The sequence below is a fragment of the Etheostoma spectabile genome, chromosome 7, assembly GCF_008692095.1.
Source record: "Etheostoma spectabile isolate EspeVRDwgs_2016 chromosome 7, UIUC_Espe_1.0, whole genome shotgun sequence".
NCBI lineage: Eukaryota > Metazoa > Chordata > Actinopteri > Perciformes > Percidae > Etheostoma > Etheostoma spectabile.
In genome coordinates, this window is record NC_045739.1 from 30662822 (window position 1) to 30685639 (window position 22818).

Consider the following 22818-nt stretch of genomic DNA (forward strand, 5'->3'; position numbering starts at 1 on the left):
AGAATGTTCTCTTCTAGTGCTATATCTATACAACAGTGATTCCCAAGCCTCGTTTTTGGATCGAGTCATGAAGAAAGACACTCCATTTTGTTTCTCATGAATTGTTAAGATTTTGCCAGGGTAAACTCAATCCCTAATTGGTGTAGCTTTTTGCTACGACTGATCCAGTGTCACGCCTTCGCTGACAACTGTCAGGTAAACTTTCTATATAGAAGTATTTCTCCGTTGAAGCGTCGATCTGATTTCCCTTTCAGCACACTCCGAATGACACCCGGCTAAAAGATGGCACAATGCGCTTGCCGCACACCACGCTGTCACCAAAGACAACTCGGGAGAAGCGAGTGTTTTGAGAGTTTGAAACAAAATAGCTGGTGCAGCATTTCCCCATTTCCGTCTGAAATGCTTGACACCAGAGGATTTACAGTGAAGTGAAGTGAAGTGGGTGCTGTATGGGATGAGCTGTGGGGGCTGAGTTAGCTGCGGTGTGTGTGGGTGTGTGGGTGTGTGTGTGGGGTGGGCTGGGGTGGGGGGGAGGGGGGGGGGGGGGGTCCCACACTACACTCATGCTGACAGGGATCCTCCCTGTAGCGCATGCTTTTTTTCCATTAGTTCCTTACTCACTCTCTTGCCCTCCAGACCTGCAGAGTGAGGAAGATTTAAGTGGCCAGTCAAGTGAGATCCCCAAGGTTTGGCAGGTGTGAGGTCTGGCTTCATTATCTACAGACACCTCTGTCCAATTATGAGCCTTTCTCCCTCTGTGACGATGATGATGCCGTGTGCATCCATGAGCGTGTCTGTAGGTGTAGGTGTAGGTGTAGGTGTGGGTGTGTGTGTGTGTGTGTGTGTGTGTGTGTGTGTGTGTGTGTGTGTGTGTGCGGTGCGTGCGTGCGTGGTGTGTGTGTGTGTGTGTGTGTGTGTGGGGGGGGGGCTCATTGTTATCTGTCTAACTATCAAGATTCCATCCTCCATCATGACATCATTGACAACACACATTTGCACATCACGCACTCGCACACATGCACACACACATCTTTTGTTTAGCTGTGTAGATCTAGCTAAAGCTGAGATATTCAGCACAGGGCTTCGTTTTCCTGCTTTGTCCTACTTGAGAGTGGAAAGACAACACCTGAAACCTACTTGTGGGTTTACGGTAATAGTCAGATCCACAGCTGCCATAATTAAGGCCCCCAAGGTAAAAAAAGCAAAGAGCCACAACAACATGCACAAACACACACAACCATCCTGTATTCAAAAGTTCCACTGGTTTTGATACATCTCCATGGCTTCTCCATTTTGCTGACCCACTGGTTCCAAAATGTCAGCTACTACAAAGTGGAGCACTGCCTTATAAGCGTCTTCAAAACAAGCTCAGGGTCTCTTTCTCTAGCCTGATTTTGGACACCCCCTGCTGACACGACTGGAAAATACAAGGCACCTGCAGTGCCTTCCTTCCAAAGCAGATGTCACTAAAAAAAGATCTTAGTTTTGACAGAAAGGCACTTTTAATAAGGAGACAAGCTCATTTTTCATAAGTAGCAATTACATTTTACATATTTGCAACTATGGCCACAGTAAGAATTGTGCATGCTTCGGTATTGGCAAAAAACTTAATTCTGAACTAAATCAAAAATGCTATCGTACGTTAGAACAAATGCTACAAATGTGTCTTCATATATCAAAGCATGTTTCTTTAACTAGAATATCCTCCTCCTAAGGCTGTGGCCTGCTATTGTCTCTGAAGCCACATGTACCCTCCAGTCTCTGGTTAGCCTGCACTCTTCTGCAGTCCTATCATCTGCATCAGTTGGCAGATACAAAGAGCATAGCGCTGTTTTGCGTGTGAGCATGTGCGCCTTTTGTGTGTAGTACTGCTGCACTTGTGCTACACTTGTGCTATGTGTGTGTGTGTGTGTCTTTTTACATGATAAAGTGGGAGTGTTGGAGGCATGTGATGGTTCCCAGACTTTGGCTCTGTTGTATCTGATGCTGAGATGGCAGCTGTTGACCAAAGGAATTCATACATGTGTGTATAATTTGTCTTATCGTCCAAAACAAACAAGGGTCTTGGGACATCTTTTACACATTCAATTTCACGTGACACAAACAGGAGGTCACTATGTGTATTGGGTTTCTGGGTTGCTTGATTATAATTTCCGTGCTGTCTATAAATAGAATAGACCACAAACCTAAGCACTTAACAGTGTTTTCTCAGAAGCGTTTATATAACTATCAACATACTTGAACAAATGTGAGCTGAAGCATGTTGCAGCATAGCTTTGAACTCACCATTTTATTTGCCTCCTCTTAATGATAATCTCTGGGCTGGCAGCGGCGAATGAGCCTCCCCTGAATTCGCAAAAGGGAAAAAAAATGACATGAATTAATAATGAGCAAAATTACTCAAACTCTGCACACCGCGCGACCTGCCGCGGCACAGTGAGCGGCGGGCCCTAAGGTGACAAAGCTAGATAAATATTTTATGTCTAAATATGATTTTGGGGTCCTGAGCCTGCTGTCTGACAATCTGCCCAGGTTATTGCAGCACATGGATAAACCATTAAGAGAAAGAAGAAGAAAAAAAAAATGGAGAGAGACTTGGAATCCGTCTGCGGCTCTTGTCTGGACAGAAGCAAGGCTTAGAGATCAGGTTTATGTGCAGGAGCCAGCTTCTGAGGCTCGCGTCTTGCCAGTGAAGTGGGTCGACAGTGTTCTTTGGGTGCCCTCAGGTGGAAGCCTGGTATAATTGCTGTTGACAACCTACAAGTCATTGTGCAATTAAAGCATCTGCCGCTCCTGTGTGGCAGCGGGCTGTGATGCCTTGTGACAGCACGTAGCCATTAAGCAACTGTAAGCAGCTGGCGTGCCTCGGTGGGGGGAAATAACGTGACAGAGGCACTCCCCCCTATTGTTGCCCTTGTCTCATTGGGGAAAAGAGGGACATTACATCACTCACTGGGTTCTCGGGCATCTCAATGAGTGGGAGACGAGAAAGTCTACAAATTAGACTTGGCACAGCAGCGTGTCCAAATGATACTTTGTTTCCGAGTACGACAAATGAAAAAGAGCTTATTGTTTTTAAAAAGACAGCGTTCCCCCTAACACTAGTGACAAACCAGTCCCCATCACGCCGTGTATTCAACCAGCTGAGGTTGGTATTGCTGCAAATTAGAACTTAATTCACCTAGTCAATTGACAGGTAATTTAATGGCATTCATTTTACAAAAATCAATTCATGATTTAAGTAATTTTTCTGGTTCTTGATATTGAGATGTTAATTGGTCTTCTTTTAATAAAAAAAATCATTTGCATCTTAATCAATATTTAAAACAATTGATAGTTGAAGTCTTCCTGAGAATATCGGTAATGATAAGCATTACTGTGTTGGTGCAGTGTTTCCTCATTAATGATCTAATATTGACGTGACTAACCTGCCCCCCCCCCCAATACAACTCATAAGCTGCAAGTGTGAAAAGTGAAAAACATGATTTCCAATTCTTTTGATTGTCCAAATGCAGTCTAGATCAAAGCAGAGAGCATGCTGGTCCGCTCTCCACTACTGTGGGTCGGGATGACATGAGTCTTTCTTTAATTAACCCATCTCTGAGTCCTGTGTGAATGCAGACCTTTGATGTACATTTAACTGTACTGAGTTCGTGGGGGGATTTATGTGCATATGATTTGCACACTCTTCGGTCACATCAAATTATTTATTTCATTATCTCCTGTTCATGTACAGTATTTCTTTCTTTTTTTGGGACTGAGTCATCAAAATGCCCTGAGAAAAGATTACTTTTCTACTAATATGACATAAACTGTTACATACATTTATTGAACCTATGGGGACAATCCTGACAGAATCAAATTCAAAGACAGCAGTAATCAACTAGTCAGACTCGTAAGGGCAAGTCATGCAGTGTGTGTGTGTGTGTGTGTGTGTGTGTGTGTGTGTGTGTGTGGTCAAGGATTTGCTGTTTCAGCAGGGAAGGAATCAGTCCTGTGCCTTTGCCATGCAGGAAAGTCAGCGTAAGGAAATTCCTGAGCTTCACAGTGGCAATCAGGCAGTTAAGGACCTGCCACTGAAAATGGAGCTGTGTGTCAGTCACTTTCATGGCTTATTCACAGTAGCACGACTTCTCTTGGCATAAAAGAGAGGCGTTCTCATTCACTCACCCCAACAACCCAGTAAATTGCCCTTACTTGAATCATGGTAGAGTATATATGCAGTTAAGTGCCCTACAGAAACTGCTACATCTGAAAGCTTACCTTCTCACACGAGAAACTATTCTTTTACTCGTTGCAGGTACCCCAGAAAGGGCTAAGGCTATTTTCTGAAATGTGCCAACGTTGCAGCCACTCTGTAAACAATGTAACAGCTAACGTTAGCTAGCTAACAGTGGACTTTAACTTTGGTTAGTATGTTATTTATATGGTTCAACAGATGAATTAGTTTTAGTAGTCTCTGCATGGTAGCTAGGCCATTGTGGGGCTTTGCATTTGACTTCCAATACGACAGGTGGCAGTAACTTTAACTTAACGGTCTTGCTAGCTAGGCTTTTTCCAACTGTCTATAACTTTTTCTAACGAAGAAAACACTGTATGGGAAGATTCTAAAATGTCTCTTACTCTGAGCCGAATGTTGTTTACGCTTAAAATTTTTTATAATAGGGGTTTGTAGCATTTGTCAATAAAATTACGTTTTCGAAGAAAAAAATTTTCCAGGGTGTTAATCAACTTTCGCAAACAATGGTGCGTTCAGGGGCTCCTAAATACTAGCAAACATGCTAAAATTTCCCAATTATCCTGATTTTAATTTTGAATTAGCCCCATATTTGATTATTTCTTTTTTTTTTAAGTTAAAGTATATTAGTTCGTGCCCCCCAAAACTGACACGAAAGTTTCCTTTTTTAACCCCAGAAAAATTTTTTAAATCTTTGCAGGTACCCGAAAGGGGGAGGTATTTTTTGAAATGGCCACGTTGCAGCCCCTGAAACAAATAAAGGTAAAACCCCTTGAGCTAACAGGGACTTTAACTTTGGTTTGTAGTTATTTTTATGGTCAAAAAATGAATTTGTTTTTGTATTCTGCATTAGCTAGGGCCGTGGGCCTTTTTCATTTTTTCCAATACGCAGGTGGCAGAACTTAACTTAAACGGCTTTTAGCAGGTTTTTTTCCAACGTCTATAAAATTTTTTTAACGAAAAAAAAAAGGGATGGGAAGATTCTAAAATGTCTCTTACTCTGAGCCGAATGTTGTTTAAGTCTTAAAGTTTCATATAAGTAGGCCTTCTGTAGCTATTTTTTCAAATAAATCTACGTTTTCAGGGGGGGGAAATCGTCTAGTGGCTGAATTTAATCAACTTCTCGCAACAATGTTGCTGCGTTCAGGGACTCCTAAATATCATAGCCATAACATGCTAAATATACCCAATTATTCAGTGTACTTCATTGAGGAATTAGCCCCATATTTGATGTATTTATTTTGCACAATTAAGCTAGAAGACAGTTTATGATGTACCGGCAGAATACAGAGGGGAAACATTAGACCTACAGTTGGTGTTTTGATTAGATGACTTTGCAAATGACAAATATATACTTGACAAATTCTAAAGAAAACCAAACCGCAAAAATTAAATTAAATAAATTCTAGCAGCGGTAGTTATTGTAAAAAAAAATATTGTTCAATTAGATTATTTTATTTAAAAAAAAAAATCACCGTGTAACAAAAAAATGAATCACTTTTATCGTCCACGCCATAGACCGTTATGGTAAATAAGATTTTCCCCATCGTTGTAAAAGCATCATGTGACGTCACCCGGACAAACCATACGCATGCTTATCCCGCTGCCGTAAACCCGGCGTAGCATGACGTGAAGCCGATTTGTATCCGTGTTGACAGAGAAGTAAACTGTTAAAGCCATTAAATCCGAGCCGCGCTGGGTTTCATGTTCGAAGTGGGATACCAGGGATGATAGTAGAGCCGGTGCAGTGTAACAACATGGTGGACGTCGTGTAGGCTTTGAGGAGCCAGAAGATGAGTTGATCCCCAGCAAAACCAGCTCGAAAATGGCAACATACAACGCCGAAGGTAAAGGAAAACAGTCGTCCAGAAGATCCCGAGCTAGACTCTTAACACTAGCACCCCAGTCATGATTTTTGCATCGTAATATTTCTCATACGTACATCATACAGCTTCCTATTGAAATCATGGCTTCCTGTTTTGTGCTTTCTGCCTTCTGATGTCGGTGCAGGATCTGTTGTGGTGGAGGTGAGCCCAGACATCCATATCTGTGGCTTCTGCAAGCAGCAGTATAATAATTTTGAGATCTTTCTCGCCCATAAGCAAAATGGATGCTCCCTAGCAACCTCTGACCCGCCATCTGCCACTGCCACAGCCACGCTTACAGGTCAAATGAACGGTATGTACTTTGGGTTTTGTTGTAAGTAATTTGCATTATCTTGGTTTTATATGTCTCGTGCACTCAAAGCCTGTCCCATTCTTGTCCTGCTCCTCAGATTCGAGTTTGTGTTCGAGGAAACCTACCAGACCTGCGTCGTGAGAGGTGTCAAAAAGATCCTGACCAAAGCACAGAAAACACCTTCCAAAAAATTAAAACCTTCCCTGACTTCAAAGAGACACAGCTGCTGTTTCTCAGGTCGGTGCCTCTCGCCGTTTACGACTGTAACACATTCTTTCTTTTCGGAGCAGCGGGAAAAACAGAACTTCCTGCCGAGTCCCATGTCATTAGCTTTTTCTTTCTTTAGGACACTTTTAGATAAGTTTTCCACAAGCGCGCAGCCTTCACACACCTTGTAAAATCCTTACTGTGGATCTACAGGTTGCACTTTTAAGACGCAGTACGGCCAAAAAGACATGGAGCGGCATCTCAAAACCCACACCGGTATGTCACAGCGTTGCACATTGATATTCCCTGTTGCTTAACCCCTTCAGAATCAGATTATGGACATGTGTTTTTTTCCTCGCCATCCAGGTGAGAAGCCATTTGAATGTGAGCTGTGCCACAAGCGCTTCAGTCGGCGGGACAAGCTCAACATGCACAGCCGCTCGCACACCGGGGAGAAGCCGCACAAGTGTAAACACTGTCCCTACGCGGCGGCCGACAGCAGCAGTCTGAAGAAGCACCTGCGGATCCACTACGACGAACGGCCTTTCAAATGCCAGATCTGTCCATACGCGAGCCGCAACTCCAGCCAGCTCACCGTGCACCTCCGCTCACACACTGGTAGGTAGTCACAAATCCAGAAGGGTCATCAACTGTGGTATGGTGTTGTTTTTGTAAATCTTTTTGTTTTTTTTTTATGTCATTCCAAGGGGATGCGCCTTTCCAGTGCCAGCTATGTGACGCAAAGTTCAAAATCAACTCCGACCTGAAGAGGCACATTCGGATTCACTCCGGCGAGAAGCCTTACAAGTGTGACTTTTGTGAGTACCGCTGCGCCATGAAGGGCAACCTGAAATCTCACATTCAGATCAAACACGGCACTGAGAACTCCTTCCACTGCGGGCACTGTGATTTCCAGTGTGCCAGCAAGAACGCTCTGCGGCAACATACGCGAGAGCACCAACCCATTCAGGCCATCCAGTGTTCCAAGTGCACTTACTCCTGTGCCAGCAAGGGGGCGCTCAAAGTCCACGAGAGGATCCACTCAGAGGAGCGCCCTTTCAAATGTGACTTCTGCAACTTTGCCTCCAAGCAACGCAGCAACCTCGTCATCCACAAAAAGAAGTGCCACTCAGATAGGCCTGAAAAAGACAGCGGTGGGAAGGGGGGCAGAGGTGGAGGGAAAAGCGGAGGAGGTGACTCCCCGAAGCCTGTCGCCTCCAGATTTCGAGCCAAACTAGAAGCGGCTCGAGCTTTCTGCTGTGACTCGTGCAACGCTTCCTTTGTGAGGGAAGACTCCCTGCGGAGCCACAAGAAGCAGCACAGAGACACTCAGAATGCGTTGCACCTCCAGCTCTCCACCCCGGCGGACGCAGTCAGCATGGTCTCAACGTCACAGAGCAGCAGCACCCAGCTGGACCTTCCTATTTCAGTTGACTCGATGGCTCCTTACAGCAGTGCACAGCTCAAAATCATCGTATCTCACCCTCTGGGCCAGGAAAACCGCTTAATTCCATCTGGTCTGGATAGTCAGCATAAGACCAACATGGTCCTGTTAAGCCCGGAGAACCAGGACATGGTAGTCAACTCCATGATCCAACAGGTCAACCTGCTGGCGCCTATGCAAGCCCTCAGGGCGTCCCAAACGGCAGAAGGTACTCTTGAACCCCAGACGGTCCTGTTGACGCAGCTCGGCCCCGGCGACGGCAACAACCCGCTCCACCAGGCCCTGCTAGGGACGGCCATAAGCGCTCAGGACCCCAGCAGGGGCTCGCAGACTTTCATCACAACCTGCTCCGAGCTGGGGGGCCTCAACGCCCTGATCCAGGAGGGCGGCACGGAGGTGACGGTGGTGACGGAAGGGAACGCCGCCATGTTGACCACGGCAACCGCACCCAGCATGGTGTGCGGTCCGTCGGAGGACATGTCCAAGCCGGCGGGGACGGTGATGGTCGTGGAGAGTGCCTTGCCCTGTGAGGAGAGTGCCTTGCTGGTGCCAAACATCAGCCTGGGCAGCCAGAACGTGGTCATCCACGCCGTTCCACTGATAGTGTCCACTCAGCCACAGCTCTCTCCTCACACACTCTACTCAGACACACACACACTGGACGGCATCCCGCAATGAGTGGAGGCTTCGATGGCTTTTTCTGAAAATAGAACGACTGCAACTGCATCATAGACGGGGCTGGGTATCCATACCGGTGATAAAACGATACAGTGCCGGAGCCTCACATTTCAATGATTTATTTAAACTGTAATACCTTTTATAAGAATAACTCTTTTCACCAGTGACATGCTGTTATACGACATAAACAAGAGCCACTAGATGGCAGAAGGGTATTTTTACAACATTGAATGAACCATGATCTTACGAAGTGCAGTTGAAGGCACCATTAAAGCTACATTGTGTAACTTTTGTAGTTCATTATCAAAATCTGTGTCGCCCGTTTACAAACTTGTCCTTTTCTATGAATATTGACCACCACGTTCAATTTCAAGTATTGTCCAATTGGCTTGAAATTTTACATTTGCGCTTGCATGAACTGGGGTAGACTCCCCATAGTCGTGCGCCATCTTGAAATACGTTAGCCTGTAAGGGACATACAGGACGTACTGCTTGTACTTGTCTTTAGCGTTTTGACTCACATGTATTCAAAATCCAAATTTCAGGAACAGGAATCTTCTTCTTTGCCCAGAAAAAGAAAACGGATATTGAAAAGAGCGATAGACTGGCGCCATCAGAAAGAGGAGTGAATGTGCCCAGGTTGGATCAGGGTAGAGCGAGCGCCCATGTACTGAGAGGTTTATGCCTCAATGCAGAGGTCCAGGGTTCAAATCTGACCTGTGATGATTTCCTGCATGCCTCCCCTCTCCCCTTCCTGACTTTATTGTCCCGTCAAAAATTAAATTTGGAAAAGCCCAAAAACTAATCATGAAAAAAAAAAAGAGTGAACATTGGAGCGGGTTTAGACGCACAAATCCCAACTAGTTAATCATCCTCCGGGCCAGTCTCTTCTTCTTTCTCTCTCCTTTCCGTTGGGTGGCGCGCGTGCCCGCTTTAATTTGCCGTGTTAACGCCACTAGCCATGATATCGCGAGAAGACGGTTGGCTTTAGTAAAAGAAGAAAGCGACGGTTAAGTTTAGGAAACATGACACGCGGTTGGGTTTAGGAAACAAAGAAACCCACGGGTGTACTTAGGAAACATGACACCTGGTTTCCCACAACCTGTGTTTTACCCATCCCACCCCTTTACCCCCCCCCCCCCCGACCATCCTCCCTACGTGGATTTTTGCCCTCTCACACTACTACGCCGTTAATTCACAAGCTGGAGATGAGATGAGGCTGTGCTGTAATCTCTCCCACCATGTATTCTGTATGCATATCTAGCTACGTACTTCTGAGACATAGCTGGACCTAAGAAAAATAAACTAAAATGACATGTATGAAAACTACAACTAAAACTGAAACTAGACAAAAATAAAACTGAAAATTACAAAACTATAAGAACCTTGCATCACATGCAGTAATGCTCCTGGTGCCCGTAACCATTGGCGGATGTATAATAATCAAAACTTGGTTCTTTTTTGTTACTTTTCAATGTTTTTGCTGCTTTTTCTGAGTTTTGGTCACCTTTTTGGAGAATTTTTTTGTCTATTTTTGGGGAGTTTTGTCTATACTTTTTCAATGATTTTTGTCTCTTTTTTTAAAGGTTTTTAAGATAGTTTTGCAATGTTTTTGTCTCCTTTTTTGCAATATTTGTCACCTTTTTTAGTGTCTTTTTTTTTTTTTTTTTTTTTTTTAATACATGACTACATGTCTCGGGGACCTCCCCTGGATAGTTGGAGATCTCAACCCGCCCAATGTTGAAACCAAAGTTGCACAATGTATATCACTACCCCTCGATTTCAAGTAAGCTCGCGTCCTCCCTTGATTTTTTTCATTCACTGTCTATGGTTCCAAGGGCCATACATCCCTTACCCCTTGTTCAGAAAGAGTATTGGGACAGCACTAGGTCTGGGTTGAACGCTCAAATCCTAGAGTAAGGGGTAAGGGGTAGGGGTAAGATAGAGAAATGAGATTCAGACTAAGAGTCTTGCCTAGAACGTCCGTTTCGGAGCACCACAAAGCAGTGCAGGCATTTATGAGGCACCAGTAGTTGTCATTAGGTCCGGAAGATACCGAGGCCCGTGGTTTAGGATGGCACCGGGCTCGGTACCCAGCCCTAATTAGCTTTTTCTTTGCTAAAGAACTCTTCGGCCTACAGGTTACCAACGCACAGGCCGTTAACAGTAACTCCTTTTGTTTCCAGCAAATTAATCATTGACCACTGAAGTAATAATACTGTTGACTTTGTTTGTGTTTTCATAGGAAATCCAGAAGGTCGTCATGTTTTAACACTGAATAACTTTTTGAATGTGAAAGTTAATGATTTGGGACACTCTATTTTCAAGGGTCAGTTTTGGAGGCAGTCAAATGGACCCTTGTTTTAAATGAAACTATTTAATTAAAATCAGGTTACTTTCAGGCAACATCTTTAGAAGAAGAAACAAAAGTTTGAATACAGCAGCATGAAGTCTGAAACATATGGACACAAACTTGTAATTGAATGTCTTTATGCCATGGACTTCTCCAGTTTGTCCAGTAGGTGGCAGCAGAGTGATATGCGTGTCAGGTAGAGTTAACTCTGAAATTGTGGAGTATTGCCATGTTGTATTGATTGTACATATTCTGTTTATGTAGCTTTACTTTCTTTTGTTATTGCACATTTTCAAGTCCTCCTGAATCTAGGAAGTAGATGACCCTTTGTAGAAAACATCAGACGGCATATTACCATCTTAAGTTTCTAAAAAGCCAAGTTGCTCTCCCAATAGATTTTTCAATAAAGTGCCTGTTTTGCTTGCGGCTATCTATTATTGTGGCCATTTTTACACTCAAGCCATCAGCACTTATTTGCAGAGAGCGAAGGCTGCAGCTGAATAGGAGTCTCCTATGAACGCATGGCCATTGATTTCTCTCTAATGGCTCTGCTGATGCAGACTCTGAATCAGCGTGGCCCCAAACTCTCATCAAGTGGTTTGATGGAGGTCTGACGTTTCACCTCAGTTTGGTTTGTGTTGCAAGAAGTGGAACTGTCTTCTTCTGAAAAAGGAAATTGTATCCTAGCAAAGGAGTGTAAGACCACACCATGTTGTTGCTGTGCGTTAAGATGGTGTGATGTGTTCCATGCAGAAAAGGATTTGGGCCGCGTGTGAAAAATGTATTTGAATTTTGACTTCTCGCCTCCGAATTCTGACTCAGAACTCAAATCCATTTTTCCCATGTGGCCCTAATCCTTTTCTGTAGTTCTATGTATTGCCTGTGATTGGCTGGGCGTTTTTAAGTCATAGGCTACATGTTCTTGATGTCAAACTATCAATGGCCGAATGTAACTAAGTGCATTTACTTTAGTACAATTTGGAGATGCTTTTACTGAGTACTACCACTTTGTCACTTACAGATACAGCTATGGCTACTAGTTGTTACTAGTTACAGATTAAAGGAACAGTTTGACATTTTGAGAAATGTTTGCATTAGATGAGAAAATACATAGTGGTATCAATCTTCCCATCTAACTCTCTGCATGCAGATGAGCATATTTTCCAAAATGTCAAACTATTCCTTTTAAGATTTAACATACAAAACCTGTGATCAGTTTATACAAATGGATTAAGCCACGCAAAGTAATTTAATGGTTAAAATAAGCTCCCTTTAGCCTAACTTCAACATCAGATACTGCTTACATGTCAATGTCATATAATAATCCAGTGATTCAATGGGGCACACAAGGGGCCATCCTGCTTAGGGATGCAACCATTCGGGGGAAAATATGAATCAGGATTTTTTTGCTTAGAATTGATATCATGACTCTCTGCCACGATTTTTTTAATTAAAAAATGTCTATATCTGAAATATCCCTTTAAAAAATGTCTATATCTGAAATATCCCTTTAAAAAATGTCTATATCTGAAATATCCCTTTAAAAAATGTCTACATCTGAAATATCCCTTTAAAAATGTCTATATCTGAAATATCCCTTTAAAAATGTCTATATCTGAAATATCCCTTTAAAAAATGTCTATATCTGAAATATCCCTTAAAAAATGTCTATATCTGAAATATCCCTTTAAAAAATGTCTATATCTGAAATATCCCTTTTAAAAATGTCTACATCTGAAATATCCCTTTAAAAATGTCTATATCTGAAATATCCCTTTAAAAAATGTCTTATCTAAAAATATCCCTTTTAAAAAATGTTACATCTGAAATATCCTTTTAAAAAAATTCTATATCGAAATACCCCTTTAAAACTTTCTATATCTGAAACCCCTTTTTAAAAAATGTCTTTATCTGAAATACCCTTTAAAAAATGTCTACATCTGAAATATCCCTTAAAAATGTCTACATCTGAAATACCCCTTTAAAAAAAGTCTATATCTGAAATTCCCTTTAAAACTTTCTATATCGAAATATCCCTTTAAAAAGCTACATCTGAAATATCCCTTAAAAAAATGTCTATATCTGAAAATCCTTTAAAAAATGTCTATATCTGAAATATCCCTTTAAAAAATGTTATATCGAAATATCCTTTTAAAAGTTATATCTGAAATATCCTTTAAAAATGTCTATATCTAAAATATGGGTTTCTTTTTAACTAAATTACCACAAAAAATGGATTGGATTCCTTACAACGCTCTCTACAAATACAATTAGTCACTTTCATTCCTCTTATCTTAACTATTAGTCAAAATAATTCATAATTTCAGCTTTTTTTAACTTAAATATTAGGTATAATTCTATATAAATGAGGGTTATTGACCATGAATTCCAAAAACTATTGTTACACTAGTAAGGTGGTGTTAGTGAAAACTAAAAAAAAAGTCTGAAAAAGGGACAAAAATGTCAAATTTTTATCCAATTTTGACCCCGGAGAACAATAATAATAAGGGTTAAATGGTGAACAGGGTGAACCGAGATAGCCATTTTATAACGATTAATCGTGCCGACCTAGATGCAACTAACGATTATTTTAATTGTCGGTTATTTCCTCGATTAATCGATTAGGTGTTTGGTCTATGAAATGTCCAAAAATATAGATCATTGTTTCCCAAAGTCCTCACATGTCTTGTTTTATCTACAACTCAAAGATATCCAGTTTCCTGTCCCAGAGGAGAGAAGAAACTACAAAATGTTTCCATGTAACGAGCTGCAGTCGAAGAATTTTTTTTTTTTGTATGAATGTAGTATTATGATATGGACTCAAACCGATTGATCAATCATCAAAATAGATGCTGATTAACTGAATACTTGAAAAATGCATTAATCTTTACAGCTGTAATACTGCTGCAGACATTCACAGTTATACTTTAAGTAGCCTACATTCTGCTGATAATACTGTAGTACTTATACTTCAGTGCATTTTGAATACAGGACCATACTTTTACTTAAGTAAAATTTTCAATGCAGGACTTTTACAGGGAGTATGTTGGGGTTACAACCCCCCCCCCCCCACCCCACCATAATCAAAACTGGCCAGTGCAACCCACCTCAAAAACCTTTTCCTGTACCTAAATTAAGATATTAGCACCATAAAGTAATACATAAAAGGCCCAAATTGTTGCAGAACAGTTCACCATGAATGCAGAAAAGGAAGTGTTTGACATTCAAAAGTGGAGATCTCAGCCCCCCCCACCCAACCCCACCCCAACCCACGTTGAACCCAAAGCAGCGCCCTCTAAGACGGGAACTTAAAATGGTTTGAAGATCTCAAAGAACTTTTATGAATCATCAAAATATACTCCATTAATATTAGCAGCTCTAATGCTGCTTCATACGTTTACATTTATACTATATACTTATGTAAGTAGTCTACATTTTGAATGCAGGACCATACTTTTACTTAAGTAACATTTTCAATGCAGGACTTTTACTGGGGGTATGTCCCCCCCCAATAATCAAAACTGGCCAGTGCAACCCACCCTAAAAAACCTATTATAATTTCCTGTACATGAATTAAGATATTTGCACCATAGAGTAATGCAGAAAAGGAACAAATCACCATGAATGCAGAAAATTAAGTGTTTAAGTAGTCTACATTCTGCTGACAATACTTCAGTACTTATTCTTCAGTGCGTTTTTAACGCAGGACCTTTACTTGTGATGGAGTATTTATCAATAGTTGTGTTTTACTTTACTTCTTCCACCACTGAACTGAATGGAGATTGATTGAGATATATCAGCAATTCAAATCCTAATTGATAAATGAGCATATCCCCTCTTAGGTCTGCCCTTCAGAAGAGACACATGGGAGGACTAACATTTGAAATGACTCTCTCAAGTCAAAGTACACACTCCCAATTAATAACTAGCAACCCCTTCACAACTTCAGAAGCACAAAGCAAGTGAAGAATAGAGGAGAGTGGAGCCCATTCATGGATAGCAGGGTGTTTTGAGTGGCCCCTGGGTCTGGACTCGTGTATGGACAGTATACCTGCACTCGAGGCTCCCATTTATATTCTGATCCCAGCAGTGGATCCGGGGTGTCAGTGCTGACCCAAGGCATGTCGCCTGATCTCCAGGTGGAATTGCAAAAGAGCTCCTGACATTCCATTATGTATGAAGATGAGCGTTGGGTGGGAAAGAAAGAAGAAGAAGAAGAAGAAGAAGAAGAAGAAGAAGTGCTCTCCGGTGGATCTCTTTGATCTATTCTAACACACTTGCACCCTTGAGGAGGAGACCCCCCCCCCTTTCCTCCTACATGGCTGAATTAGGTGCTTCTATGAGCAACATCTTTAGTGTGGGGAGTGAGATATGTTACAATTATGCTGATCTTTATTAAATGCATGTTCAGTGGGCTTTTGGTTGAATGGCACATTTTCTTAAGTAATTAGCTTGAATTAAAAATGTAAAACTACCTCCATTCTATGGGGAAAGCTTTTATTTGGCTTAACTGTAGGGCTGTGCGATTATTTAAAGAAGTATAATAACAATGTTTTTGATCAATATTGAAATAAGGGATTATTTAGAGGGAAACGGGTTAAACCACTCAACAGTGAAAATACCTTGAACTGTGAAATTTCTCGTAATACTGAGACAAAATGCAAACGCAATGTGCAAAATATCCTCGATTGCATTGATCTTGTGACTGTTAGGAGCCGAAATGGAAACTGCGACAATATTCTGCTACTTTGTTTACTTCCCACGTCATCATTGTGTATTTAAACACAATTTCATGAGGTACAATGATCATATACAGGCCGCATGAAATGGGGAACCCCAAATAAGCTAAGAGCTTTTCATAGGGGGTATGAGAACAAAAAACCAAAAACTCAATTTACCATGGACACAATAAAAGACATTTACAGAAGACAAAAATATCAAAACAAAAAAACACTTATATACCACTTACAGAATAATCAACAATCATATGACACTTGGATTAATTGCACAGCCCTAGTCAGAAGATACTTGTTAAGAAAACCTACAGCAGGAGTTTTGAACTGACTTTTTGAAACTGTATTCAGGCCCTTCTTCCCAGGTCCTTCCTTCCTGTGTTTGAGACGTCAGCCTTTGAATGGGGTCATAAACCCCCCCACCCCCCCCCCCCCCCCCCCCTGAAAAGCAATTTCCACTCCCAGCTGCTTAAAGAAATGTTAAGTTGTGATGCATTCCTTCTGGACACAAACAGATCCAGAGAGGAGCCAGGTGGAAGGAAGACATGAGTCCTGGCCACTGGTGGAATGCAACCAAGTACTTTACTCCAGTACTGCACATAAGTACAAATGTTGAGGTACTTGTACTTTACTTGAGTCTTTTCTTGTCATGCCACTTTCTACTTCTACTCTACATTTCAGAGAGAAATATTCTACTTTTTACTCCTCTTCATTCATCTGACAGCTTTAGTTACTTTCCATTTCAACCCTCATGTTGTCCTCAGGTCAAATTTACATGTTGTCCTATATCAGTGTTCTTTTTAATTCCCCAAAATAACGTGATTGATTCCACACAACGCTCTTTGCCAAGTAAAAATCTCTACTTTCATTAATTTTGGGGCGCCTTATTCAATTTTATCGCATTTGGATAAAAAAATTGAAGTGGTTTTGAAATAGTATTGAGTAAAAGTTGACATATTCCAGTCTGTGATGATCCATCAACATCCATTCCTTTAATCTTAGTCGAAATAATTCCTGATTTCTGCTTTTCTAACTCAAACATTAGGTACAATTTCCTAAAAATCAGGTTTGTCAACCAAAAATTCCCAAAATAACTGTAAAACTAAAGTTAATAAGTTAGTTTTATGTAGTGTTGATGAAGTAAAAAAACTAACAAACATTCAAAAAAGCGTCAAAAGTGTTGAAATTGGGACGAAAACGTAAGAAAAAGTTAAATACATTGATAAAAAGCGTCAATAAAAGTGTTGATTTCCAATTCTGACGGGAAGACAACACGAGGGTTAAGACTTTTGCCCATAAAACACATGTTTATGAAATCAGGTGTTTTATAATAAAGTAACCTAGCAACAATATAAGTGCCTACAAGTCCAGCTGAAATGATTAGATCATTAAACACACTATTGTACTTCTGTGTACTGCATATAAGTACAAATTTGAGATATTTGAGTCTTTTCTTTTTAGGCCTCTTTCTACTCTGCTACATTTCAGAGAGAAATATTGTGTTTCTTACTCCATTACATTCATCTGATTGCTTTAGTTACTTAGAAAATGAGATTTTTGTACACATAACACGTTTAAAAAAAGAAACAAAGTATAATATAAATATAATTATAAATATAATTATACAATGTAACGGCCCAACTGATACACTTTCTACAATGGGAGGATTTTTCAGCATTGAGTATTTTTACTTTAAATACTTTAAGTACATTTTCCTGATGATATTTACATACTTTTACAAAAGTAACATTTTCACTGCAGGACTTTTACAGGGGTATGTTGGGGATACAACCCCCCCCCCCCCCCAATAATTAATAATTTGCCAGTGCAACCCACCTAAAAAACCTATCATAATTTCCTAGAATAGAATACAAGCAACCCCTTTACAGTGTTGACACAAAATGTAAAAATACAAAATATAAGGAAATAAAACATAAAAATATAAAGTGTAGGCAGGTAGTGCAGAGTGGAGTCCTGGGAGCAAATATAAAAATATAAAAATATAAAGTATAGGTAGAGAGTGCAGAGTGGAGTCCTGGGAGCAAATATAAAAATATGAAAATATAAAAATATAAAGTATAGGTAGAGAGTGCAGATTGGAGTCCTGGGAGCAAATATAAAAATATAAAAATATAAAGTATAGGCAGAGAGTGCAGATTGGAGTCCTGGGAGCAAATATAAAAATATAAAAATATAAAGTATAGGCAGAGAGTGCAGATTGGAGTCCTGGAGCAAATATAAAATATAAAAATATAAAGTTAGGTTAGAGGTGCAGAGTGGAGTCGGGAGCAATATAAAAATATGAAAATATAAAATATAAAGTATAGGTAGGAGTGCAGATGGAGTCTGAGAGCAATATAAAAATATAAAAGTATAAAGTATAGGCAGAGAGTGCAGATTGGAGTCCTGGAGCAATATAAATATAAAAATATAAAGTATAGGCGAGAGTGCAGATTGGAGTCTAGAGCAAATATAAAATATAAAAATATAAAGTAGGTAGAGAGTGCAGATTGGAGTCGAGAGCAACTAAAATATAAACATAGTAAAATAGCTTTGTGTACACACTGTGTGAAAGCAGTTGGTTATTAACAAAAAAAATATTGCACAGTATGAAATCAAATGGTTTACTATATATTTTATCCTGTACATAAATCAGATATGGCCGCTGAGAATGCAGAAAGGCACAAATTGAAAAAAAGGATTGTGGACGTTCAAAAGCGGGGATCTCATGCCCCCTACCCCAACCCACCCCCCACCCCACCCCCCCCCCCCCCCCCCCCCCCCCCCCCCCACCCCCACCCCAACCCAACCAGCCAACGTTTGAACCCAAAGGAGCGCCCATGACGACAGGTACTTAATATAGTTTGAAAATCCCAAAGAACTTTAATGAATGTAGCATTCCGGTAGAAATGGCTGAGTGCAGTGACTCCGTCACTTCAACAATACTTTTCTGACCTTTGCTTAGTTTGCACACAATTCGCTATCCCATCAGTAAACCGCATTGAATGCCTTAATGAAATTAACTGATTGCTGAAGTATCGATATGGATTTGTTTTTCCAATGCAGGCATCTTTTCTTTTCTTTTTTCTCACTGTGACACTATTGACGTCTTAAGTGAGTTTTGATTTCTCAATACACTGGAGGCTTTTATCTTGTCTCTGTCCCATTCTCTCTCTCTTTTTGTCTGTGTGATAGAAATACACCGCCATAGAGCTAATTGATCAGCATTTACGGCCGTGCAACAAAAAGGACACTTTAATCTGCCTTTCTGATCGCCGTGTGATTATTTGCCAAGACATTATTAGGCCATTGTGGTGGAATCAATAGCCTAACTTTAGCTTGTAAGAGCCTTTGTGAATGGTCCTATGGTTTTCTTCCTTTTACAAATGCAGTTTAAATTGATTTAAAGGTGAGGTTCATTTTCCTCATGGTTTATTTCACACTTTCTAAAACCTCTGTCCCCTTATTTCTGTTCTATTCATTTGGCAGTTGAGTGTTTAGGGTGTTGTTTCTGTCTTTTTTTTGTCTAGCCCGGGTTGTCAGGAAGCATTACCCTGAAAGGCTTTTGTTGTTGTTTTTTTCTTTAAGGTTAAAAGCAGCGGTTTAAAAGCAGTCCTCAGGGGGGGCAGAAAAATAAGTGTAATTTTGAGCCAATAGGCATGGCTGGAGCGAGACCGCGCCAAAGCCAATAAAGGTCCCTCAAAGTGGACAACGGCGTCCTACACTAGGCACTGTCTCCTGCTCTCCAACACAGAGCAGGTGCCTTTTATAACTATGTCCTTTATAATAATGTAGGTTTCACCATTTAGCAATGAGCGCTGAGTGTGATCTCGTGAATGCAAATAAGCAGCTATCAGCTTTTGTAGTTCAGTAACAAAGACATTTGACCATTGTCCCCCCCCCCACCACCACCCCCTCCTGTTTCTGTGCCACTAACCCCAAACAAATGAATGCATGCACATGTATTGACGCTGGAACAATTGCTCAATTGTCTTCTTGTATTCCATATTTTTTCGTGGGATGCAAGTCGCTGTCGGGGGAACACCGGCTAGGTGTGTTAGCCTTGGGCCATCAGGTTTGGCTCCGCACGGACGAAGGATTTGTTTTTTTATGCCACGGTGTGTGTCTCTGATCGTTCTCACGTGTCAGCACGTTGCTTTGTGTTGTCTCTCCATCCGCATTCTCATAGTTTGCAGCGCAGGACAGTCGGTGTTTGTGTGCTCCCACGCTTGTTTTTCATTGCCAGCCTGTCATTGCAGAGCGATCCCATTGTCCTTAAGCATTCACTGAGTTCCACAAAACTGGAATTATGAACCTGATATACAAACACATATCAACAGTGTTCTCTAAGACGTTTCCAATTACTCGTTGCTCTGCGTGATTTTCAGGTTAAAATAAAAGTGGGAAAAGCAGCTGTTGGGATTCCCCCTTTACTTTTAAATAAACACGTGTGTGTTATCTCAGTCAGTGGACAGTGTTAGAATAGTTGAAAAAAACCTATTTACAACTTTTTGAAATGCCTCTGGTTTCAACAGATGGCTTTAAACAAGCCAAATATTTTCTTTGTTCACACATGCCTTATCCTAAGAAAACAAACATGGTGGAAATCTGATCTTTACAGATACAAGCCATTGTGTGTGTGTGTGTGTGTGTGTGTGTGTGTGTGTGTGTGTCAAGGATTTGTCTGTTTACCTTTCCTGCTCTCAAAGCCCTTAATGCACACAGATACCGCCAAATTCATTCTTATGCAATCTGAAAACATAAAACTAATCCAGCCTATAGGATATGGAGCAATTACATAAGCAGTGTGAGTACAGTACCATTTGATATTTGTGATACTCATACATATTTACAAAACAACGTTATTGTTTTGTTTAAGCATGTTTACAGAAAAATTCATATAAAGTATGTTTTTTACCATATTTGTTTCCGGTAAGTCACAGACCATGTGAGAAGATCATTTTTATCATGTCAACGATAAATACATATTTTAAACTTAACATAACTGGGATTGCATGGGTTGCATGTTTTTATTTATTCATTGAATTCTTTAATAAACATTGTGAACAGAGAGATATTCAGCAGGTCATCATGGGTATTTTTGTCCTCAAAGATTTCAGTATTTCAATGACATTAAATAATAATACTAATAATAATAAATAAAAGGGGACATTACAATTTCCATTAGATACAAGATGCTGTCATTACACACACATGCTCAGTACCCATGCAGGCATTAATGGAGAGATGTCAGAGTGGGGGGGCTGCCCACGGAAAGGTGCCCCAAGCAGTTAGGGGTTCGGTGCCTTGCTCAAGAGCACCTTGGCAGTGCTACAAGTCTACCAGCATACTTTGGTCCGTACGGGGACTTGAACCAGCAACCCTACGGTTCCCAACCCAACTCCTACATGTACGGAATGCATTTTACTAACTCGACTTCTTCCCTTTCCTGGAGTCTTGTGCTCTCTCGCCCCTGTAGTCTTGTGCTCTCTCGCCCTTTTCTCTCTCCTCCCATTGCTTCCTGCAGGTGGTTCTGGCTCTGGATCTGTGGTTGGAGTCTCTCTCTCTCTCTGGATCTGTGGTTGGAGTCTCTCTCTCTCTTGGATCTGTGGTTGGAGTCTCTCTCTCTCTCTGGATCTGTGGTTGGAGTCTCTCTCTCTCTCTGGATCTGTGGTTGGAGTCTCTCTCTCTCTCTGGATCTGTGGTTGGAGTCTCTCTCTCTCTCTGGATCTGTGGTTGGAGTCTCTCTCTCTTTCTGGATCTGTGGTTGGAGTCTCTCTCTCTCTCTGGATCTGTGGTTGGAGTCACCTGCTGCCTCCATGTTCCTGCTCCACACCCTCTGCTACAATTCTCCATGTCTCTCCCTGTCTCTTCTCTGTCTGTCTGTCTCTTTCTCTCACCCCCAACCGGTCGAGGCAGATGCCCCCCCCCACCCTGAGCCATGGTTCTGCTCCAGGTTTCTGCCTCTTAAAAGAAGTGTTTCCTTGCCTCTGTGGCCTAGTGCTTGCTCTTGGTGAACTGTTGGGTTTCTGGAAATAACACTCCAGAGTCCGGTCTAGACCTGCTCTTTATGAAATGAGATAACTGTTGTTGTGATTTTATTCAATTCTATATAAAGTGAATTGAATTGAGCTACTACCACCCTACATAAGGTACCTGTACTACAACTTGTCCAGTGGCTACAGAAAGTAATTCTTCCAAATAAGTGTGTACAGTGTGTGTTCTCTCTTTTTGTTTGTCAATGTTTTGATGTCTGTTTGTTTTTTGGCAAAGGACATACAGAATCTTGCTTTATGTGTAAATACAAGATTTGTCATGTAACTCAAAGCTTTATTACCACATCTGAATTTAGTGACAATGTCTTTGGGCATAATTGTTTTAGAGCACATGAGCCATGTCCGGCCCCTCTCAAATTTAGATTTCCGCCCGCATATAATTTTGTCTTCCCATCAAAATTGAAAAAACAACACTTTTGTTGACAGTTTTTATCAATGTTTTTAACATTTTCTTACGTTTTTTTCCCCTTTTTTAACACTTTTGATGCTTTTTTTTCAATGCTTGTCACTTTTCTTTACGTTTTTTTAACGCTACGTCACACTAACTCATTAACTTTAGTTTTACAGTTATTTTTGGAAATTAGGGTCAATGAATCTAATTTATAGGAAATTATCCCTAATGTTTGAGTTAGAAAAGCAGAAAATAGGAATTATTTAGACTAAAATTAATGTATTTTGATGGGTAATCACAGACTAGAATATGTCAAATTTTACTCAATACATTTCAAAACCATTTTTTTTCTCAAATAAATATAAAATGAATAAGACGCCCCAAAATTGAATGAAAGTAGAGATTTGTACTTGGCAAAGAGCGTTGTGTGGAATCAATCATGTTATTTTATATATATACTATTGCAATACTATAATGTTCACCTGCACTGCTGACTGTTACTATAGTAACAACTGTTTACATCTGCATCTTTTTGCACTAC

General features: G+C 40.8%; 2 protein-coding genes across 6 annotated transcripts in view; one reads left to right on the plus strand and one right to left on the minus strand.

Annotated features, from left to right (window-relative positions):
• tshz2 (teashirt zinc finger homeobox 2) overlaps nt 1-5361 on the minus strand; it is a 130077-nt gene extending 124716 nt beyond the window's left edge. The window contains exons 1-3 of the mRNA XM_032520909.1: nt 5237-5361; nt 4264-4355; nt 2287-2346 (exon numbers count right to left, since the gene is read on the minus strand). The gene's annotated coding sequence lies outside the window, so the exon portion shown is untranslated. The remainder of the gene's footprint in view (nt 1-2286; nt 2347-4263; nt 4356-5236) is intronic.
• Nucleotides 5362-5840: 479 nt separating this feature from the next.
• On the plus strand, nt 5841-10060 carry zfp64 (zinc finger protein 64 homolog (mouse)). Of its 5 annotated transcripts, none has more exons than XM_032520910.1 (6): nt 5841-6084; nt 6248-6415; nt 6513-6652; nt 6836-6898; nt 6989-7240; nt 7330-10060. In XM_032520910.1, the coding sequence occupies exons 4-6, from the start codon at nt 6871-6873 to the stop codon at nt 8742-8744; spliced, it is 1695 nt and encodes a 564-aa protein (XP_032376801.1). In that variant the 5' UTR covers nt 5841-6084; nt 6248-6415; nt 6513-6652; nt 6836-6870; the 3' UTR covers nt 8745-10060. The 5 variants fall into 5 exon arrangements, with proteins under 5 accessions (XP_032376801.1, XP_032376805.1, XP_032376802.1 ...); XM_032520914.1 differs by having other exon boundaries at nt 6248-6403; nt 6485-6652; XM_032520911.1 differs by having other exon boundaries at nt 6248-6403.
• Nucleotides 10061-22818: the final 12758 nt, after the last annotated feature.

Bases quoted from the DNA above. Each gene is read 5' to 3' on its own strand.
- zfp64 (XM_032520914.1), top strand. From the start codon at position 6,063: ATGGCAACATACAACGCCGAAG. The intron at 6,085-6,247 runs GTAAAGGAAAAC...ATGTCGGTGCAG, and splicing joins GGCAACATACAACGCCGAAG to GATCTGTTGTGGTGGAGGTG. The intron at 6,899-6,988 runs GTATGTCACAGC...CTCGCCATCCAG, and splicing joins GCATCTCAAAACCCACACCG to GTGAGAAGCCATTTGAATGT.